This window comes from Gallinula chloropus (genome assembly GCF_964237585.1).
Source record: "Gallinula chloropus genome assembly, chromosome: 12".
Taxonomy (NCBI): domain Eukaryota; kingdom Metazoa; phylum Chordata; class Aves; order Gruiformes; family Rallidae; genus Gallinula; species Gallinula chloropus.
The window spans coordinates 8275219-8295345 of NC_140097.1; the positions used below are offsets into that span (position 1 = coordinate 8275219).

At 46.3% G+C, this 20127-nt stretch overlaps 1 protein-coding gene across 4 annotated transcripts in view; it reads left to right on the plus strand.

Annotated features, from left to right (window-relative positions):
- CADPS (calcium dependent secretion activator) overlaps positions 1-20127 on the plus strand; it is a gene marked incomplete at both ends in the record, with an annotated part of 215861 nt that overhangs the window by 177665 nt on the left and 18069 nt on the right. For all 4 annotated transcript variants that reach the window (XM_084269725.1, XM_084269723.1, XM_084269724.1 and 1 more), the window contains 5 exons: positions 2777-2924; positions 8336-8410; positions 9530-9613; positions 14491-14523; positions 17632-17739. In XM_084269725.1, coding sequence (XP_084125851.1) covers positions 2777-2924; positions 8336-8410; positions 9530-9613; positions 14491-14523; positions 17632-17739 — 448 coding nt within the window. The remainder of the gene's footprint in view (positions 1-2776; positions 2925-8335; positions 8411-9529; positions 9614-14490; positions 14524-17631; positions 17740-20127) is intronic.

Sequence of the window (20127 nt, forward strand, 5' to 3'; positions counted from 1 at the left end):
CCATTCTTTTGACCTTTACCAGCAGTTACTTGTTTCAGGGAGCCATGTGTGAGGTCAAGTCTTTGTCAATGCTGTTTGATGTTAGCGGGGCTGAGAGCTGAAGGCATAGCCCTCAGTAAGATCCCAGCACCCACCTAAAAAACACAGATCCATGAAAAAACAAGCAGAAAAGTGATCCCAGAAAGGGAGTGTTGTGTAGCTTGGCACACAGACTTCACATCTGCTGTCGACTGGGAAAAGCTGTTGTATCATCAGCCACATTATAGGATACTCACCTGCAGATCTTCCAAAACAGAGAAGTTTCCTTAAAAAAACCTCTTAAACATACAGGCAGCTGTCATTCTCAAAGCGAAGTGTTAAGACTAAACTTCCAACTTTTCCAGTCATTTATTTCCATTGGGCATCAAAAGTAGATTAGGCAGGAGGAAGAAATGAACTTTGCATTCCATTGTGCAGAAATTAATAGACAAAGAGATGAACCAAAGGACAAATGGGTGCCAAATATAGCTGGTACATGCTAATATTAGCTGCACTGCGTGATGTGGCTGTTCTGTACCACAATTGCCTGGCCACTCTGCAAGTGCGAGCGTGGCATTTATGGTTCACATGTTCCTCACAGTGTGGATGTGCAATGTCACCGTAGGAGAAGGCATGTTCGGTCCCTGAGGTGTGGGCAGGAGACTCACCCGTAGAAGGCAGGCAGCTCAAGGCTTGTTCTCTCCCTGTTCTGGAATAAACCCCAGTGCGTTTTATGTGCGGTGAGATGGTCGTGATGTCTTTGATGCTGAGCAACTTCCCCTTCATTGCACCAGCTCCTCTTTGGTCCTTTGGATGGCAGGAACGCTGAACTCCAGTTGTCCAGTTATCAGACCTCTTTGGGAGCAAACCCAGTGCTGGAGCTCTGTGCTCTGCTCTGCCTCCAGCACCACCAGCAAAACACTTCTTTTTCCTTTTTTCTTTTTCCTTTTTTCTTTTTCCTTTTTTCTCTTTTTTCTTTTTTCCTTTTTTCTTTTTTTTCTTTTTTTCTTTTTTCTTTTTTTTCCTTTTTTCCTTTTTTTCCTTTTTTTCCTTTTTCCTCTTTCCTTTTTTCTTTTATTGGAACCAAGGCACCTTTGCTACACTTGCAGTGCAGTTAGAGATGCAATGATCTGTAGAAATCAGACCAGGTCAGCTCAGCTGAGATAACTGGGTAAAACAAGCAAGTTTCCAGGTACATCTGAAGGAGGACTCATGTGCCTGAAAGCCTAGGATTAATTTTTTTTTCCCAACTGCTTCAACCTTTCTACAAATATGTTGCCCCTTTGTAAAAACCTGGCCCAGCCTGTAATGGTATGACTATATATAATGGTTCTGAGCATAAGTAAGTAGGAACATGCTCATCTTTGCGAGGAGATGGAAAATCCCAGTCACTTTGGGTCCTTTCAGTAATTATCAAGATTCTAGTCCCCGAGTCCAGGCTAAATCTGGCACTGGTAATTAAATCAGTTCAAATGCCACTGCTGATGTAAACCAATATGCTGCCTTCCCTATTTATATCACCTGCAAACAGGGCCTGGCTAAGGTTTCTTTAGCAATTTCAGTTTGACACAACATTTTTCTTCGCGTCTGTCTCTGAACTGTTGAATACCATGGAGGAGCCACCCCGCCTTCCCCGCTCGGTTGTATTTCGGTGCTGTCAGGAACGCAGCCCTTGCAAGGAAGGGCTGTTTCGCTAATAGATCAGGGCAGGAGGACCTGTGTACTGGCTCAGATCTCATCCCAAGAACAGGAGTTTCACATTTGTAAATGAGTTTTCATTTGCATAACCCTTGGGGGTTCTTTCAAGATCAGAGTTATTCCTGAGCTGCAGCTGATATTATTTGTTATTTCTAAATTGAAGCTCCTATGTTAATTTGTTGGCAGATTCTGTGTGATGTGATAATTGTTCTGTGTTAGGTTAGATTAGTGAAGTACCTCAGGAATCTGCGGAAGGGGTCCAGGGAAAGGCAAGACAGTGCCCACCATACTGCAGGTATATTCTCCGTCTTAGAGCCGCAGATGCCTTGGTATTTTAAAATACAACACAGGATCAAACCCTGTAGTCTTTAGCCCAACCAAGCTTTTGGTGTAACATGGTTTGTAACTGTCAGGGATGTCAACTTTGAGCTCGGTGAAACCCCAGGAGAGCAGAGAGGTGCGTGCTCGTGTGATGCGTGTGTTCATACGCACACGACTGTGCCCGTGCACACTTTGCACACGTCTAGCAGTGAGGGTGTGTGCTTCAGGGAAACCACTTCCATCAACTTACAAGGCAATTAGGAAATTTCAGCAAGCAAATACGATCATTTAGACCTAAAAAGGCAATGATCTGGCAATGTCCTTTCAGTCAAGCAGTGAAGGAGTTTCTGTTATTTGTACTGGATATCACGGAGCAGTGGGAGCATCCTTTAGTGCATCAGGTTTGCTACTTGGCTGTGGTTATAAATCAACTCATGCAACCAAATTATAGGTGTACGTTGACACTGCAGTTTGTAACATCATCACACTGTTTATCAAGCATGAGAATGCCATAGTTTCCCTGAAACCGTTGCACACTTTATAAATAGTGTGTATGCTGGAAAGTTGGTTTCTTTTTACACTGGAAAATCATTTTTAGTGAAAGCCCATTCGTAACAATTGCATTACAGTGCTCCCAGCAGCGTTTGGCTTTCTGGATTGTTGAGCTGTTCTTGATACTGTTTCACATTATTATTATTTGAAAGCAACTGAAATGTCTTTTTTCTCCTTTCCTTAACAGAACCAGGATTGCATTTGAAGTAAAGCTGCAGAAAACCAGCCGATCAACAGATTTCCGAGTCCCTCAATCAATATGCACCATGTTTAATGTCATGGTGGATGCCAAAGCTCAATCAACAAAGCTTTGCAGTATGGAAATGGGCCAAGAGGTAAAAATGCAGGTTCTTCCTTTCACAGCTTTTAAAGGCAATTTCATGAAATTTCCTATCTCCTCTTGTGCTCCTTTCAGAGGCATTATATCAGTTGTGGATTTAGCCTTCCTTATAGAGTGTACAGATGAATATGCAAGGGGTTGCTCTCAAATAAATCTAAGTAATACAGACATTTGGAATCCGTGTCACTGAGGGGTGACATTTTGCAACAATTGTGGTATGCATAAGGTATCTCTTCAGCTTGGTTGATGCATGATGACCATGTATATTGAGTCATTAACTGCACCTTGGAGCCAAGTGTCTTGGAACCAAGACGTTCTGTATATGACTATTTCCTGTAGATAAGGAAAACAGAAGTGCCAAGTTGTTGCTGTCACACTTGTTAAGAAAAAATTAAAAAAGGAAAAAAACAAAAACACCCCAGCAAAATAGATACCTTCCAAAAGTAGATTGAAATTCCAGCTTCTGTGACTTCCTTGACTATTGGCTATAATCAGATGCTTGATGATACTGGATTTCCAGGTTCTTACTGACTCGAATTTCCAAACAACAAACCTCTTTTAATTAATTGCAGATAATTATTTTCTCGTGAAGCCATCGTTGCATGGTGAAGTTTCTGTGAAATGATTTCTGAATTACAAAGACATGGCAACTTGGACTAGATTAAATGCATCATAATGATCATTTTGCTACAGTGGCTTCAAGCCAAATTACATATTCCTGTACCAGTCTAGAATAAATTCAGATACTGTTTGGCTCTCCTGTGCTGCTTGTCAGCATTTCCTAGATGAGCCCTTTCGCTAAAACTTTCCACAGCGGTATTTTGCAGTGAGTCGTTGCGAGGTGTTTGGGGTTTTAGTTGTGTGCCTCACCCTGTTCCTCTGGGAGGATTTGCTCCAAAGGCCACTGGATGCAGCAGGGATTCTTGCCCCAGTGGTGTTTTGGTCAGACCCAACTGTTCTTTTTATTTTTCTTGTACGTGTTTCAGTTCTGACATGTTATTTGTCACAGTTGCCTTGCAAGAGAGGTTTCATACTGCTCGTCATCAGTACTGCTCGTCATCAGGTTCTTCCTTCATCTTCCAGGTCAGCTGTGGCAGACCTTGAGTGGGCTTTGGTTGTCCACTCCTGGACATGAACTGCTCTACCATTTTCTGTCCCATATTCATATCCATTTATCTCCCAAAACCCCTTAGCCTGCAGCTGCTGCAACATCTGCCAGGAAGGGCCATGGTTGCAGTGCTCCCCACTGCAAACCACAACCACAGCCCTGTGCATTATACCAGCATGATCCCTGGGGACAGGGATGTTTTGGAGATCGAACAGACTCTGATACTATGACAGAGCAATCTCACTGCATTTATAAAACTCTCAGGTTGAGTGTCCAGATGGCACGAGACTGACAACATCAGCTGCATCTGGATAGAGTGTGAGCGGGCCCCTGCTCCATCTTTCCATGCTACCTTGCAATGCTTCATGCTTGCCACAGTCTCCTCTGCATTTCTAGCATCAGGCATGTTGCACACCCGTCCCAAGTCAAACTGCAAGTGAGAGAGGAGTGGGCAGCAGCGCGGTTGTGTCTCTCACTGCTGTTCTCATCTGTGGCAGGGATTAGCTCTGCAAATCTGCCTGTGCCGCTTCAAGAAGGTGTTTGGTACGGCAGCTCAGAGACAGCCTAACTCCTGTGCCAAGCAGCAGTTGCTGGGGCATGAGGTTTTTAACAGATCCTGAACTAATAGACCTGTAAAGCAGATGTAAATTATCAGTGCATAAGTTACCATTTAGGGCTGCAGAATTTTATACACCCTCCCTTTTCTTTTCTTCTCTTCCTTTTAATGAGTGTTCCTACCTCCCCCTCCATTCGCTCATGACGCTCCATATTTCAGCTACCTCCATCTCCTCTTCTTGAAGCTGTCTAAACCTGTCCACTGACATGGTCATGCTGGGGGGGAGCAAAGGTTAAGGTACAGATCTGTCATTACAGCCTGTGAGGGAAGGATGAAACACCATCCCGCCTCTTCCAGTCCCCAGAGGAAATGATGAGATAGTCCGATAGGCAGCAGAAGGATGAGAAACCAGATTTTGAGCCTGTATCTTCCTCTGTAATTTGGGGAGCTGGGTCTGTGCATCGCTGAGTCCCTCTGTCCCCCAGCCCCGGTGTGTGGCAGCCATCCAGGATGTCTCGTCCAGGGCTGCCTGCAGCCCCACTGGGGAGGGATGGACAGGGAGGGAAGGACAGACACAACTTGCTGACAGGACCCTCTGTCAGTGCTGCAGCTGCTACAAGGCTCCTAAAATACACAGTCCTTTGCAGGCAGTTCCAAAACAGTGAAAAGGGCTCACAATGCCGACCGCAGTGTTCGGGCAGTGGCGTGTGCCCACACCTAACTGGAGAAGACTTTTTATTGGAAACAAACCACTTGTTTTCGTGATGGTCCAAGCTGTACCTGGGCAGAGACTCTGGACACGTTATCTGACCTTGCTCCTCTGGTTTTCCCCTACCCCAAAGGCCTTCCCTTTAAAACCACCTCCACTTGCACCACTTTGAACAGATACTTGAATGCATTTTGCAAGCATTACCCTGGGAAACAAACACCCATCATTTCATTTCCATTTCCTTGTCTCTAAAGGCAGCTGTTAAAACATTTGGTAAACATACTTTACCATCTTAAATATTTATTTTTCCTCTGAATTTTTAATACATCTAAGGGGATAAATGTATGTATTAAATGTTTCTCAGTTGGTCTAGTATGTTTCTATTTAATATCTAAGGTCAGATGGTCCTTAGAGAAATACAACGTACACACAATCTGTTACATGACAAGGCAAGATACTCATCACATAAAGTCAAGTTGAATCATTGTAGTGCACTGATTATGGATTGTAATAATTGAGCTAATAGAAAGCTGCGATGAACTCGATCGAAAGTGGGAGCTACTCTGGGTAAAGCAAACCAGTTATGTGATCTTTAACCTTGAGTGTTTTCAGAAGAAATGTAGAAGGAGCTGTTAGAAATGCTGGTTTACAAACCAGGCGTCTGTGAAAGCAGCACCAGGCAGTGATTTTCCAAACCCCCGTCCTGGCCAGGGCTCATCTTCCCGAGGGGGAGCTGGGGATGCAGCCCCAGGGTGCAGGGTGCAACGTGGCTGCAGCGGCCCACAGCAGGACCCACAGCCTCACTGGTCCTGTGCTGCATGGGTCCTGGCCCTGGCACCAGGCCTAAGTCTGCCCCAGAGATGGTAATTGCAGTGGCAGTGAACGGTCAGAGTTTTATCTTGGTCTATGCACAGGGTCCTCTCCTGCTCTCAGAGCTCTGGTTTTGTTCCATCAGGACTCCTACTTGCTTTTAAAACAAGCTTTTAATTGAAAATGCATCAGTCGGTGCATTCCACAGTGTGCAGCTACCTGCTTTGAGTTAAGCCTCATGATTTACCCAGTGAAAGCAGTTAGCTACATCCTTGGTCACAAGGACCTTCATGCACACAGAAAAGGCAGCAGCAGAAGGAAAACATCACAGGGAAGACACCCCCAATGTATGCACAGCCCCTTCTTCAGCTCCCTTGAGAGGTCCTGGCTGAGGATACTGAGGACATCAGCAATTCCTACCTGTATCCAGCTGTTACAGATCCCCGTCACCCCACAGCTACATCTCTGGCTGTGCTGGGAACAGCCAGGTCGATCCCAGGTGCTGCTGAAGCCTAGCTCTGCGTTAAGCAGATTCATCGTAACTGTAATCCCGACAAGGGACTCCCTACAACCTTCCTCTTTGGAGCAAAACAAAACCATAAGAGACTGGCAGCAGTTAGGTACCTCCTGGCCCCTTCCCCCTGCAAATACTACAGGTAGCAATCTCTGGTGTTTCGGTGAAAGGAGGTTTTGATCATGTTTCATTTTCCATTGCTTATTGTTTCTGTGCATGGCGCTGCTGTTCTCATATGTCCCTTTTTTTTTAAAGGTTTTGGTTTATTTATTGTTTCTCTTCACATGTTCTTTTTTCCTGTCTTTTGCACTTTCCTCTTTATTTCTCTCCCCAATCACCTGAAAAGTTTGCTAAAGAGTGGGTAAGTGTGTCCTACTTTATTTTATTTTTTCCAAGCTCTTGTTTTAATATGTTGCTGTCGTAGGAAAGAGAAAAAAAAATTCCCCAAACTGCAGAGCAGATCAGACACTGAGACCAACATCTAGCATTTGTAAAGCCCTCGCAGTCTTCCTTCACAAAGTCTGATTAGTATTTAAAGCAGATTTGTCTCTTTCAATGTGATTTGATGTTAACATTTTAAAACAATATTAATGCCAAGTGGTAATGAATATAGTGACTAGCACCAGTGCTTGAAATGTTTGACTGAAAAATCAAATGTTTTGTGTTGGAAAGCAGTCATAATCAGTATTTTCTCAGTCCATTGAAAATAAGAATATACTGTATGTTTTCACTAATTAAATCTTGTATTGGAAACAGGTCTTTTCTAAATTAGTAGAAGACTGTATTTTAGTACCTATTCTAGCCATATTGCAGCTGATTGCATCAGAGCTCCCAAGCTAAGCAAGGTTTGGCATGTGCAGAAATTGGGTTGAAGACTCGGAAAGGCTGACGCTGCAGGTGCTGGCGCTGGTCAGCCGGTTCCGAGCTCGTGCCGCAGGATCTGCTGATACCCAGGGCTCAGGGCTGCTCTGCCTGCTGGCTTTTGCATGGAACAAAAAGATTCATCTTGGTTTGTTGGGTGTTTTTTTTCTATCTGTCATAAAGTCACTGAGCAAAGTGTTCAAACCAGTGCTTCATTGGAGCCTGCTGAACCCGGTGTGTAACGCGGGTTCGGGTGCTTTGCTGCAGCAGATGGGAAGGGTGCAGTGACATCCCCAGTGGTTCAGCCCGCTGCAAACTGCCCTGGTGCAGCACATCCTCCCCGCTCCCCTTCCCAGGGCTCTGCACTTTGTGGTGCCCTGGCAAGGGCTGCCCCTTTCCTCCCACAGCAGGCGTATGGACAAAGCATGTACAAAGTGAGCAGGGTAACGCCTGCAGAACTGAAGGAAAAGGACTTTCTTCGGGCTTCTAGGAGCACCGGGTGTTGTCTTCCCGAGGTGGAAGGTGCACTGGGTGTTGGTGGTCTCTGGCATGGCAAAGCTTCCCCTCCGATGTGTGCGCGTGGCTCCCGGGGCTGCGGACACACAGAAGAGGGCAGGGTTTGCCCATGCTTCACAAACTGATGTCAGATTTTCCTAAATTCAAGGTCTCTCCTACAAGCGTAAGTAATCCCCGGCCACTGCAGCAGAGCACAGGGTAACAAGCTGCAGAATTCTTCAGTTTAATGCTGCGTATTGTGATTTACCAAGGGAAGAGGCTGACGACTGCAGAGCTCTTGCCCGTGATCAATGCTAATATTTTCCTCCCCCTCTCCTTTTATTTTTCTTTAGCACCAGTACCATTCAAAAATAGATGAACTAATTGAGGAAACCGTCAAAGAAATGATAACACTCCTCGTGGCAAAGGTAACCCTCGGCTTCAGGTGAAGTGATTCACTGTTAACGTTGCGTTTTTAATATGTGCGTTTCCATTAAAATGTGACACATTAAGATGTTGAATTGGCTTCTTGTTTCTCACAGGCAAGAGCGTACATCTCCCAGTCCTTTCGTGGTGACTCTTTGATGATTAGGAGCTGCGTGAGATGTAATAGGCTGCTAGCGGCATTGCCGTGCTGGGCCAGCAGTGGTTTTAAGGGATGGGGGTTACGCCGATGGGGTAACACCCCATGGTCAGCATCACCCACGGCACTGAGGGTAGCTGCAGTCAGGGGGTGGCACCACTAAATGCCACTGCGTAGACGTTGGAGTGACACGCAGCGGTGGTCACCACTCCTACGCATAAGGTTGTGCGGACAAAATAACTCGTCTTGTGCAAGATCACCATATGCTCTTCTAAGAAATTAATTTAGAGGTGACAGTAGTGGGAAATACACTCCAAAATGTCAGGTTTAATTGTTTGGAAATTGTTTTTCATCAGAGTCGGCTCCTCTAGCTCAGCTGCCAGCATTTCCCCTGGGTTGTTGTGTAGGTCTGGTGTGATGCACTAAGGCAGAGGGGAATTGGTACGTAGGGAGAAAGATGGTGGGGTGTGTTTTCCTCTAGTTTCAAACTTTCTGAGAACAAGTCATCCCTATTATACAGTGGAGACCTTTAAACATAATCTGCCAACATATGCCAGTTTGATTCTTCTGCAAGAATACCCTGCTAGCTGCATGCTTGACACTGCGTACTGGGAGTAAGAGCCACCAGCTTTCCTGTCCGGAGAAGCTGTGCTGGCTTCTCCATATGCTGCACCCACCTCCCATCCCCAACATCACCCATGACACCGAAGGGTGACTCCCACCCAGCGAGAGGTGGACCATGAAGCACCCCAAAGGCGCAGTGGCCTTTTCTCCCCACCCCCCCGGCCTGCTGGGCTCAGGGTCAGGTTGTTGCAGGGGGTTTGGAGCTCTATGATCCTTGGGGTCCCTTCCAGCCCATGCCTTTCTATGATTCTGTGATGATTCTATGATTCCTGTGGCAAAGCTGATTTTTACACCCTTGTTCAATTATCAAAAATAATTGCAGTATTTTTTGTCTTTGTAGTTTGTCACCATTTTGGAAGGAGTCTTGGCCAAACTGTCTAGATACGATGAAGGAACTTTGTTTTCTTCTTTCCTGTCATTTACTGTAAGTACACAATATTTTCCTTTCCTCTTTTCTTTATTTTTTCTCCTGAGTTGTAATCTGCTCTCCCAGGGCTAGATCAGCTCATAGTAGTTCTGCCATTCTGTGGTGGTCAAACGCTGTAACCCCCACATGAACAGACAACCTGTAGGCACATCTGGAGTATTTAAACACCCAGGGTGCCTACACCATCGTATTGCAGCACAGAGTAAAGCCACCTCCAGTCAGGTTGGAGTTCACTCTATTAAGGATGCATACGAAGCTGAAAAAAAATCATTGCACTGAACACACCATTTCCCTAACTAAAGAATTTGCTTCATTGCCACCTTGCCTGGCAGCCACGTTCCTTTTGTTCTTCTTGCCATAACAGTCACCATCCTCAGTATTAAAAATAAAATGAGGGAGATCCAGGGAGTGCATTTGTGTTTCTAGAAGAGAACAGGGTAGGGAAATGCCATGAGGTTGTGCAGCACGATGTGCCTCTCATGCTACATTTCTCCCCAACATCACGGAACCAACCCACAGCTCATCACATTGCGTATTTCTTAGAAAGGTACAGGACAGGAACTGTGTCCATACAAAACTGCCCTTAGTATCCAGAAGGGTTTAGCAATCTGAGCTGTATTCCAGAATATTGTCGTGACAGCTTCTTCAGACAAACACACAGCAGTGGATTTCCAAAGGTCTTCTGAAAACGCATGCTAGAAAGTTTACAAGAGCCTATCTTTGCGAGTGTGGCTTCTCTCAGCTCAGCTCACAGGCAGGTGTGTACCCGAAAGCACGTGCCTGGGGTAGCTGGAAAGCCGCGGTAACATTTTCACCCGCAGCCCATCCTGCACTTGCTTGCTCATGGAGACTGGGTAGGAGGCAGAAAGCACTGCTCAGCAAACTGGAAATGCTTTCCCAAAATCTCATCTGGGAGTTGTATTAGCTACTCACAGTTGTCAGCTGTTTGCTACTCCTGGGCCCTTTTTGCTGCTTTTGAGTAGTTTTGTAGGATGCGTTGGGACATGGGGATGGATGGAGGAAGTCTCACCAGGCAGGGCAGGAAGCCCTGCTGACAGGCAGCTGTGTGCACACAAAGTCTGGCAGCTTATCTAAACTGCCATGGGGTTCAATCCAAGTGTCCCAGCTTTTCAGGATGCTGAAGGCACTTTGTTCTTTGGAGAGGGAGCATACTGGAGGACATCCCACCTGCTGCCCCGCAGCGCGGCTCTTCTCCCGGGGTAATTGCAGTGTGGTTACAGCCCCAGGGCTGTGTTTGTCCCTGCTCAGGGGTTGCAGGGGGTGGCTTGGGGTGGAACCTTCCCTCATTCCAGTGCTGCGGAGGGTTAGGAGACGCTCGCATGCCAGCAGCAGAGGATGTGGAGGCGGCAGCTTTTCAGGCATCGGAAGTACCGGCATCAGCCCGGGTAGACAGTGTAACGTGCAGCCCTTCCTTCTCCGTGAATCCAAGCTGTTCCTTGGTTGATGCTGCGTTGCTCCCACATCCTACTGTTTACACTGCCGAGTGCTGCTCCCTTCAATTGCTGAGTGAACCCCTGGGCCACGCTCCAGCTCTGGGTGCCCTTGAGCAGGCAGCATATAGGTGCATGGGGGTGAAGCATCCTCACTGTGCTGCTTCTTAAATACTTGGTGAAAATTTGCAGCCCTAGCAGCAGTAAGATGGTCTGTCCCACTCCGACAGCCCCACAGCCTTTGAGCCTGGCTCCATAGCTTCAGTTTCCCAAGTTTCCAGCCGGGAAGGGATGTACATCCAAATAGTTACTGTGTGGGTGAGTTGTGATGCGTGCACATCCCCAGGAAGGTGCCCAGCTCTCGCCTCCAGCAAGGAGGCTGGTGCCTTTTGGAGGAACATGATTGCTCCTTTCTGGGCAAGGGATGCCTCTCGCTTTGGCTCGCTTGTTTGCTGGGAGCCACTGGTCAGCACCAGCTGCAAGAGGAGGCTGGGAGACAGCCCCGACCCCTTTGGCAGTGGGCTGAGAAAGTCTCCCTCCCCTGCAGTAGTAATGTGATTTGCTGTGTTTAGTGTTTGCAATGATAAATAGAGAAACTCTCTCTTGTTACAGCATGCTTGCACCACCTCCCACGTTTTCGCTGTCTGAACAAATACAACAAAGTGTGATGGTCCAAGCCGCTGAGCTCTAGAAAGCATTAGTCTCCCACCCCCTTCCACCGACTTCTCTCATCGCATGTTTTCCAGGCGCTCTGCAAGTGACATGTAATCAGGGGTCTTGTGACAGACAGTTTTATCACCTAGTAGGATATCCTCATTTCCAATTCTTGCCTCGAAATTCAAAATAAAATTAATGCATCTGTTGTCCTAATAAATTCTCACTAGCCACTTCTCCTTGCAGAGCACTTTGGGAGGAAAATACCCTTCTAAATTTGGCCAGACTTTTTTTTTTTTTTCCCCCTGTTTGTTGCTACATTTAAGTGCATCTCAGCAGCAGCAGCCCAGGCCCTGGCTGGGTGTCTGCATGTGCAGATCCACTGAGTCACAGGAATGACAGCTGCTAAAATTCCCTTTAATCTGGATGGCCTCTGTAGGCGGAGAATTACACCTACGGTAATTAAAACTAAAGACTGCATATTACCCAAGGGAGACAGAAGTAAAAGATCTTATTTTTGTTCTGTGCAAAATTTGTATGGTAAACTGAGACGTTTCATGGCAAAGTCACATACTTTGTGAAAAACGGCAGCCTAGCAAAAATCACACAACATCCGGCAGTTTGGAAATTTTACTAAATGTAGCCAAATCTGAGTTTAAAGAAAAACAAGTAATTATTCTGATTAAAGGGGAGTGGGCAGGAGAAGCAGCTCAGTTTTTTTGTGGGTGGGTGGAGGGGGGAGATCGCAGGAAGCCAACTGAGTTATTCTTGTCGCCTCTTGGCTTTGGGGAAGAAGGCAGCTTGAGATGATGGCGCTAAGCTGGACCTAAGAGTGCTAAACCTGTGCTCAGGTTGCAGGTTTCCTGGGGTGCCACTGCATTACTGCATGCTCTGTACGATGCTGGAAGATACAGGTACATGGCACGGTGCTGCCCTGAGCTTGAATTCTGTGGGCTTTCAAGCCACGTCATTTTCTGAGCTGTCCTCTTGATTGCTTAGCTTTGCTGCTCAGAAAAAAAGAGCTCTTTTGGAGTTGGCTTGGGTAGCCCTGCCTGCGGCTGCTCCACACCGGCGTGGGTGTGCCATGACTGCCTGCTCCTCCAGAGCTGCAGCCCTTGGCCAGGCTCCAACTGCCTTCACACATGGAGGTTGGGGCTCCTCCGCTCCCGTTTGGCAGGAGCAAGGGATAGCGCTTCGCTACCTCCCAAGAAAGTTGTGAGGATAAATGCAGTGAAAGGGCGAGGTGTCCAGACGGTCGGCTGGAAACCATGATACCTGGAGGAGAGACGAGTGTTTGCTCTTTGCTGGGAGCGAGGGCTTAGCACTAATTTTGCTACCTCCTTCGCAAACTCATGTGCTGGGACGTGCCCCGTCCCCCTCCATCCCCTCCGGCAGCCAGACCCTGGGTCACATCGCGGTGGCAGGCGCTCGGTGCCCTCCTCCTGCCCTTCCCTCTGTTCTTGCCCCCTGGCTCGGCAGCTCGGGTGCTGCCAATACTTGCAGTGTTCACCTCGGCAATTACCACCAGTCTGGTCTTTTGTATCGCCTCATTGTGCTTAATTATGCACCCCCCACACACACCATATGAGTGCTTCCACCCACTCTCACATTCTGTCTCACACATACATTCATTCTCTCATTCGGGACACATAATTTATTCATCCCAAGATGCAACTGTGTGCGTGTTATATTTAGGCTGTTTTAATGGTAGCTTTAGAAATATTTAAAAGCAGGTGAGCTTTTACACCCAAACAAAGATGGCCGGCAACGCTTACCCTAATTAAAAGCAGCAGCGTTGTGGAAAATCCCAGCCGTACTCTTTCTAGACACAGTGCCTTATGCTGAAGTGAGGAAAAAGGTCTCTCTGGCCAGCTGGGCACTGCTCAGTTGGAAAAGTTGGCCCTGACGTTGGGGGCCACCCCGCCGCCCGTGCCAGGCGATGTGCACCCTGCTGTGTGGCAGACCGGAGGCAAAGTAAATTTGGGGTCTTGCAGCCCCTGACGGCTTGTGAGGACACCCTGGAGCGCAGCGTCTGCCCTCTGATACCCTGCCTCATATAACATCTTTTGTAAGGGAGGGGAGATCGTAGGAAACTCTAATGGGAAGCAGAAAAGCCCTGAGGTTGCTGCGTGGCACGAGCACACTTCCCCAGCACAGTCTTGTGAGCTCCTGCCAGCGTGGAAAAAGTGGAAAATAACGTCCAAGGCTGCAGCCTGCAAAGCAGGGGGAAGCACAGCATGGCCGGGACTGTGGGCATCAGGCAAAATTAGGGTCCTTCAGGTGCTTTCTTGTGCCCGCCTTGGTGCAGGAGCCTGCCAGCTTCGGGGTGCTGTCGTGGCCCCGCTGCCAGGGGAGCCCCCGCCATCCCCAGGATGCGGCTCCCAACAGGAGAGACACGCGCTGCCTTTGGAGACACGTGGCACCGGGCGGAGAACGAGGCCTCCGAAGAAAATAACGATGTCTACTTACGAACCCCGTCTTCCCCCGCTCACTGAAGTAGAAGAGGGAGAAGCACAACTCCCACACTATCATCTGTTGCTATTAGAGCTTTAGCGGCAGCAAAGTTACCTCTCCAAAACAACAACAACAAAAATACCACCCTTGCCTATTCTTTTAGACAGGAAACGTCGTTTTTATCACCCTTTCCCCCCTACTCAGCATTATGTTGTCCCATGTCTTAGCTGGAGCAGCTTTTACAGGTGTTTACAGAAAAAGCAGAGACCTGAAAACGTGCTGATGGTGTAAACTCTCTTCTTGTTCCTTTTACAGGTGAAGGCTGCTTCCAAATACGTGGATGTACCCGTAAGCACAATTTAAACAACTTCTGTCATAGTAATTTGCTTCGTGCTTTGGTTTATGGCATGTGCAGCAACCCACGTTATGCATTAATAGCCAAGATTCAACCATGGGCCTTCACACTTCTAACATTTGAACTGGAAAGAATAATCTCCATGGCCTTAATAATGAGCAGTTACCCTCTTATGGAGACTTAGGAGGCTGTTTAGGCAATAATTTGCAGATGGTGTCAAAAAGGTACCATATTTATGCAATTGGCTTGAATCATATTTAAGGAGGGGTGGGGGAAAGGGAGCAGTGCATTCTGTTAATTCTTCATTTGGACTTGTACAAATACAGTAGCATTTCCAAACAAAAAGGTCCAGACATGTTAGAACTGAGCCAACACACATCTAACACATTAGCTAATCTATTTTATTTTTGTTCTTCTAATTGTTGGTTTATTTTACTCTTTGGGAAAATGACTTCTTTATTACTTTGGGGAGATGGTGATGAGCTAGCAACATGTGTTTGGGAAATTGTTAATGAAAATAATTTCTTCCATTTTTCTGTAATTGGTGTAGGAAAACTGTACATCGTCTCCTCTAATTAGACCTTGATTCATAAGGAAAAGAGCCCTTAACATTCTTAGACACAGAGCACTTAACTTGCCAGAAATTTACATTTAAATTGAGTTGAAGTGTAATATAGAATGTTGGCTGGGATAAGGGGTTACTGTAACACTTACAGGCAAAAAGATCCCAAGCAATTACAAATGAAGAAAAAAAATAGTAGATCTTGGTATACCACACCAGTTCCTGCATCCAGTTAGACTGGGCAGTGTAAATCAAGAGTAACTCAGTTGAGTTTGATGACCTATATAATGTATAGATGTACCCTTAGTTTGGATGTGATTGCTTTGCATCCTGTTGCATGACAATGTGTTAAACTCAGGCATCTTGGACCACATCCTCTATGCTCGGTGTTTCTGTCCCTTTAGCCCAAAGAGACAGACCTTTCCTACCAAACTGCTGTATCTTTAGCCCAGCGTGAGGAAGACAAACTCTTCGACAGTAAGAGATCTTGCTTGGTTTAAAATATCAAAGGGCAGAGATCAGCATCCTGTTGATTTGGAGTAATAGAAAGAAGATACCAAGAGCATTAGAGAGACTCAGAATTCATTTCTAGCCCTAGAAAATGTGGAGGTCCTTCAGTTAAAACTCCTAGTCATTTGAGTGCCTCTTGAATGTGAAGTCACCAGGAATTTGAGCACAAAACAGGTATTTTAAGTAACTTTTAGGGTAAAGCATGGCTTTCTCTGAGGCCTCTACGTTCCTGGAAAGTAAAGTATGTCTAAGGAAACAGCCTAGGTAAAATGCTACATAAACCTTTTAAGCTTTTCCAAAAGCATTTTGTCATTATACCTGGGAGACCCTTGGGAAGTCCTCAGCACTGCTGTCGTGAGGGAGAGCCAAGGTCTGCTTCCACCCTTGGAGCCAGTCAGGTGCTCTGGTTTTTCTGTAAAATAGGGCAGTAATGATTTATCTGGGTTGTTCTGTGGTTGTTTTCCCACCTCCCCCTGGAAATGAAGCCACATACAGTGGCTTCTTTAACGGCCCCAGCATTTTTGATTAAATGAGCTCCCAGACTTTTGCAGGAGGATGCCCCATGGTCCGTGAGCCACTGCCTTTCTGGGGGAAGGAGAAAGAAAAGCCTGTTTTGTTAGAGGACGGAGGGGAAATCCTAGTGTTGAACAGAAAGCCATTAGTTAAATCTAATTCTGCAAACGCCGTTGCAGTCGCCTGGGTACAAACCAATCCGTTTAATGCCACCTTGAAATGGGCACGATCGGCGTGCTGAAAATTGCTTGAAAGTGTAACACTTGACTACTGCCACATTTGTGTTGTCCTCATTGTTTTTCAAATTAATACCTTGTCATTGTTGCAGTAGGTGTTAAGAAATGTTACTGGCTTCCCGAGGGCCAAGCACTGGCCCTTTTCTTGATAATTGTTTGCTTTGTATTAAAAAACTCCCTTCCTACTGCTTTCCAAACTGTCCTCATTTTCACCCTGGAAATTACACAGATGTGTTAACTAACTTCAATTTGCAGCGGCTGACAATCGTATCTTGCAGAGAAACGATACTCTCTGATCTGAGGTAAATCACAGTAATGGAAACTAATGACACTAGTTATTAACAAACTTACAGTGTGCCATGGAAATTTAAGGGTTTGTGGCAGCTCTTGTAATGACTCGTGTTACAGTATTTTAATGGGTTTCCTTTGAGGTAAGTTTGATTCCAATATATAGAGCAATGTGAACTCAAACAGGATATTTTCTTTTTGTTATTTTGAAGCATTTTCCTTTCCACCTGCCTCGGTTCCCATTTTCTTTAAAGAAATGCTGTTATCCTAAAGTCCCGCATGCTTCTAGGTTGCTGTTTAAAATCAGTTAAATTCTGCAGAGAGCCATAGTGGTGTGACAGCACGGGGAGGCTTTCTGCAGTTTAGCAGCAGCTTACACGTTCCTGTAGGCACACATCCCCTGACCTACCATTTACCCAGTTTATTCTTACGAGCAGCACTAAATGTGAGCTAAAGTCAGGGGTCTAAACAGAGACAGGGAAGTGATTTGGGCATGCCTCCTGCAACGCCAGCTGCTCCCTGCACACATCCTCACACCGTAGAAGAACCAAGAGCCCAGCTCTGGCTGTTAGCTTTCTACCTTCAGAAGCCAGAGGGCTTGCATAGAGAAGATGTCCCAAGAAAACAGCAGATTCCCCAGCCTGGCTTGCTGGTTCACTCATTAGGTCAACACCAGGTAGCAAGACAACTTCCTGGCATCTGTATGTCGAGGGAGAGCTTTCCTCCTCTGACCAGCTTCACCCTAGGTGAAAGAAGAGAAAAAGCAGGTGTCTTTGCATGATCCTGTGCTGCAAACAGCGTTTCGCGGGGCGCAAGCAGCAGGACTTGGTGTCCATCAGGTAAGGAGAGCACAAACTGCAGGAGGACAGCAAGAGATGGAGGAGAAGGAGAAGCGGTGATGAGGCTACACAGAGGAGCTGCCCCCTGCGCTATTCATGTTTTTCTTTCTCTCTCTCTCTCTCTCTCTCTCTCTTCTTCTCTCCCCCATGCAGAAGCCGGGGATGGATGTTGCTGATGCCTATGTGACATTTGTCCGCCACTCTCAGGATGTCCTGCGTGATAAGGTCAATGAGGAGATGTATATAGAAAGGTTATTTGATGTAAGTAAATGCCTTCTCCTCCTTGGACACCAAGCAGGAGAGACCCAAAATGTGACAAAATAAGACAGGAGGATAAGTCACATTTTGAGAAAATTTACTGGTTATAGCTTTAAAAACTAAATAAATCTTTCCTTTCTTTCTGACTAAGGCTCGTATCTGCTCTCTGCCTGCTTTAAATCTCTACTGTAGTCTACTGTGTCTTGGTCTGTCTGTGTGTGGATTTTAAGGGAACAGCATCTTCTCAGAGAGCCCTTTACTATGTTTAAGCTTGTGGAAAATCTCTCTGTAACAGAACATCTCGGTCATTGTTCTCACTGTTAAAATTTGAGCCAGGTTTTGGGCAGCTGCAGTTGCTGAGGGCTATCTCTTCTGCACATTTTGCAGTGTGTTCCAATGGCAGGAACTCCAAAAGTCACAGCGAGTTAAGCATACTAAATTTCAGTTTTAAAAGCTAACCAAACCAGAGGTGATTTAGGAACGGACTTTGGTATTTCAGGAGGACCATCTTATGGTGTCTGACACCAAAGGTAAAGTTGAGACATGGTCTCCTTGATGAAGATGGCACGGTAGGAACTGACCCAGATGTTCAGAGCTATTTTTCTGTTGCACAAGATAAATTCATTGGATTGTATGAGAACAGTGACCTGTGATGCCCGTTTGTTTTGGACTTGGATGCATGTTAACTGATATCTCTGTTTCTGTTGCTCTTGTTGCGTTACAGCCTTTCTGTCCTCGTAGCTATTCTATAGCGAAGGTTTTCTGTTGACAGCCAGCCTGTAGCATTAGTGTTTCAGTCTCCTTCAGGGTATCTGTCCATATATCGATTTCTGTTCGAAGCAGCTTCTGTCCCTACTTTCCTTCCTTTCATCTCTCAGCAGTGCCATTTCTCAGTCTCCCAGCTCTGGAACTGTAACAACCTTCCTCGCTTTCTTTACTCGCTCGTTTGCTTCCTCAGTGTGCAGGGAAAGCTGCTTTTTTTTTTTTATTTTTTCCCCCAACCAACCTCCTCCTTCACTCAATACCTCTCTTTCTGCGCATTACCTGTCCCTTAGAAACCTCTTCCTCCTTTACAACTCCCACTCTTTCTTTCTCCCCGTTCCTTACCGGATTAAAATGGAACTTATCTCTCATGTCAAATGTTTTATCACATTATATCAAGTGGCATGAATTAGAGTCAAATAATCTTACTGTGTACATCTACTAGCATGACCCATATCCACTGAGAATGCCTCATTCATGCACGGAGCACAGCAGTGCCTCCTCCGGGCGCCGCGCGTGCTCGCTCCGGGGAGAGTTTGCAGCGCAGAGCACCAGACGCAAATCACCCATCAAGCAGGCATGGGGAGAAAAAAACAAAACATAAAACAAAAGACTGTCGCTTCCATCTGCAGCGGGCCTGCGAGTGCATTGCTCGTTTGTGTTGAAATTTATTCCACGAGCAGTTAAATTTCCAGAGCTCATCTGGACTGTTCTTTTCAATGCCCACACTGCCTTTTCCCTCATCCTTTCCCTATGATTCACAGTTGGTGTGTTTGTACCCTTTTTGGGCCATTATTTCCAATTTTCAAAAGGCTGTAATTAGCACAAATATTGATTTCCGTTTGATCTGCTCATACTTAGTTTTACAAGCCACATTTTAAGCAAATTAGCAGTTGACATTGTAAAAAAAAAAAGAAAGAGCAGCTACCTTGGGGAAAGCAAAAAGTGCAAAAACTTGCTTTGCCTCCCTGCTTACCTCAAATCTCCCTATATATAAAACAAGGGGAGGGTTTCTTAATTCTCTGCCTGGCTGCAGGCAGGAGCATCAGGGTGTGGGAGCTGTGCCCATTCCTGTTCCCATTCCCCATGCTGGTGAGGCAGCGTTGCGACCGTGCCACCAGCATCTTCCCATGCATCTTGTGTATGTGAGGGGGGTGAGCTGCAGGGCCCTTGGTTCGCAAGGAGGGATGGGGATGTGCCAAGCCTGAGCTCCCCAAAAATGGGGATTCCATTTTGAGTGGTTGTGTGTTGTCTTTGCCAGGTTGGAGCTGACAGAGGGAATTGCCCCTGAGGTCAGCTCTCAGCATGGCAGAGGTGCTGCTGGCGGGTCATGATGTAGCAACAGGGTTTAGGTGTAGGTGGGAGGGGGTCACCGAGGTCCAGACCGCTTTTAAATTGGTGCTGTGTTTGCCTGCATTTCAGTGCAAACAGGAGGAAATGCTTAACACTGTTGTGCTGAGCTTGGTCTCAGCCACAGTCCTACAGCCCTTTGCTTCCTTTGCCTAAGGCAGCAAAGCAGCACGACCATAGGGTCTTTAAGCTCCTTTGGTATCTGCACTAAGATTCCAAGGTCATATTTTCCAAGGTCATTTTAGGCACTAGCCACCTTATCAATAAGAAAGAGAAGAG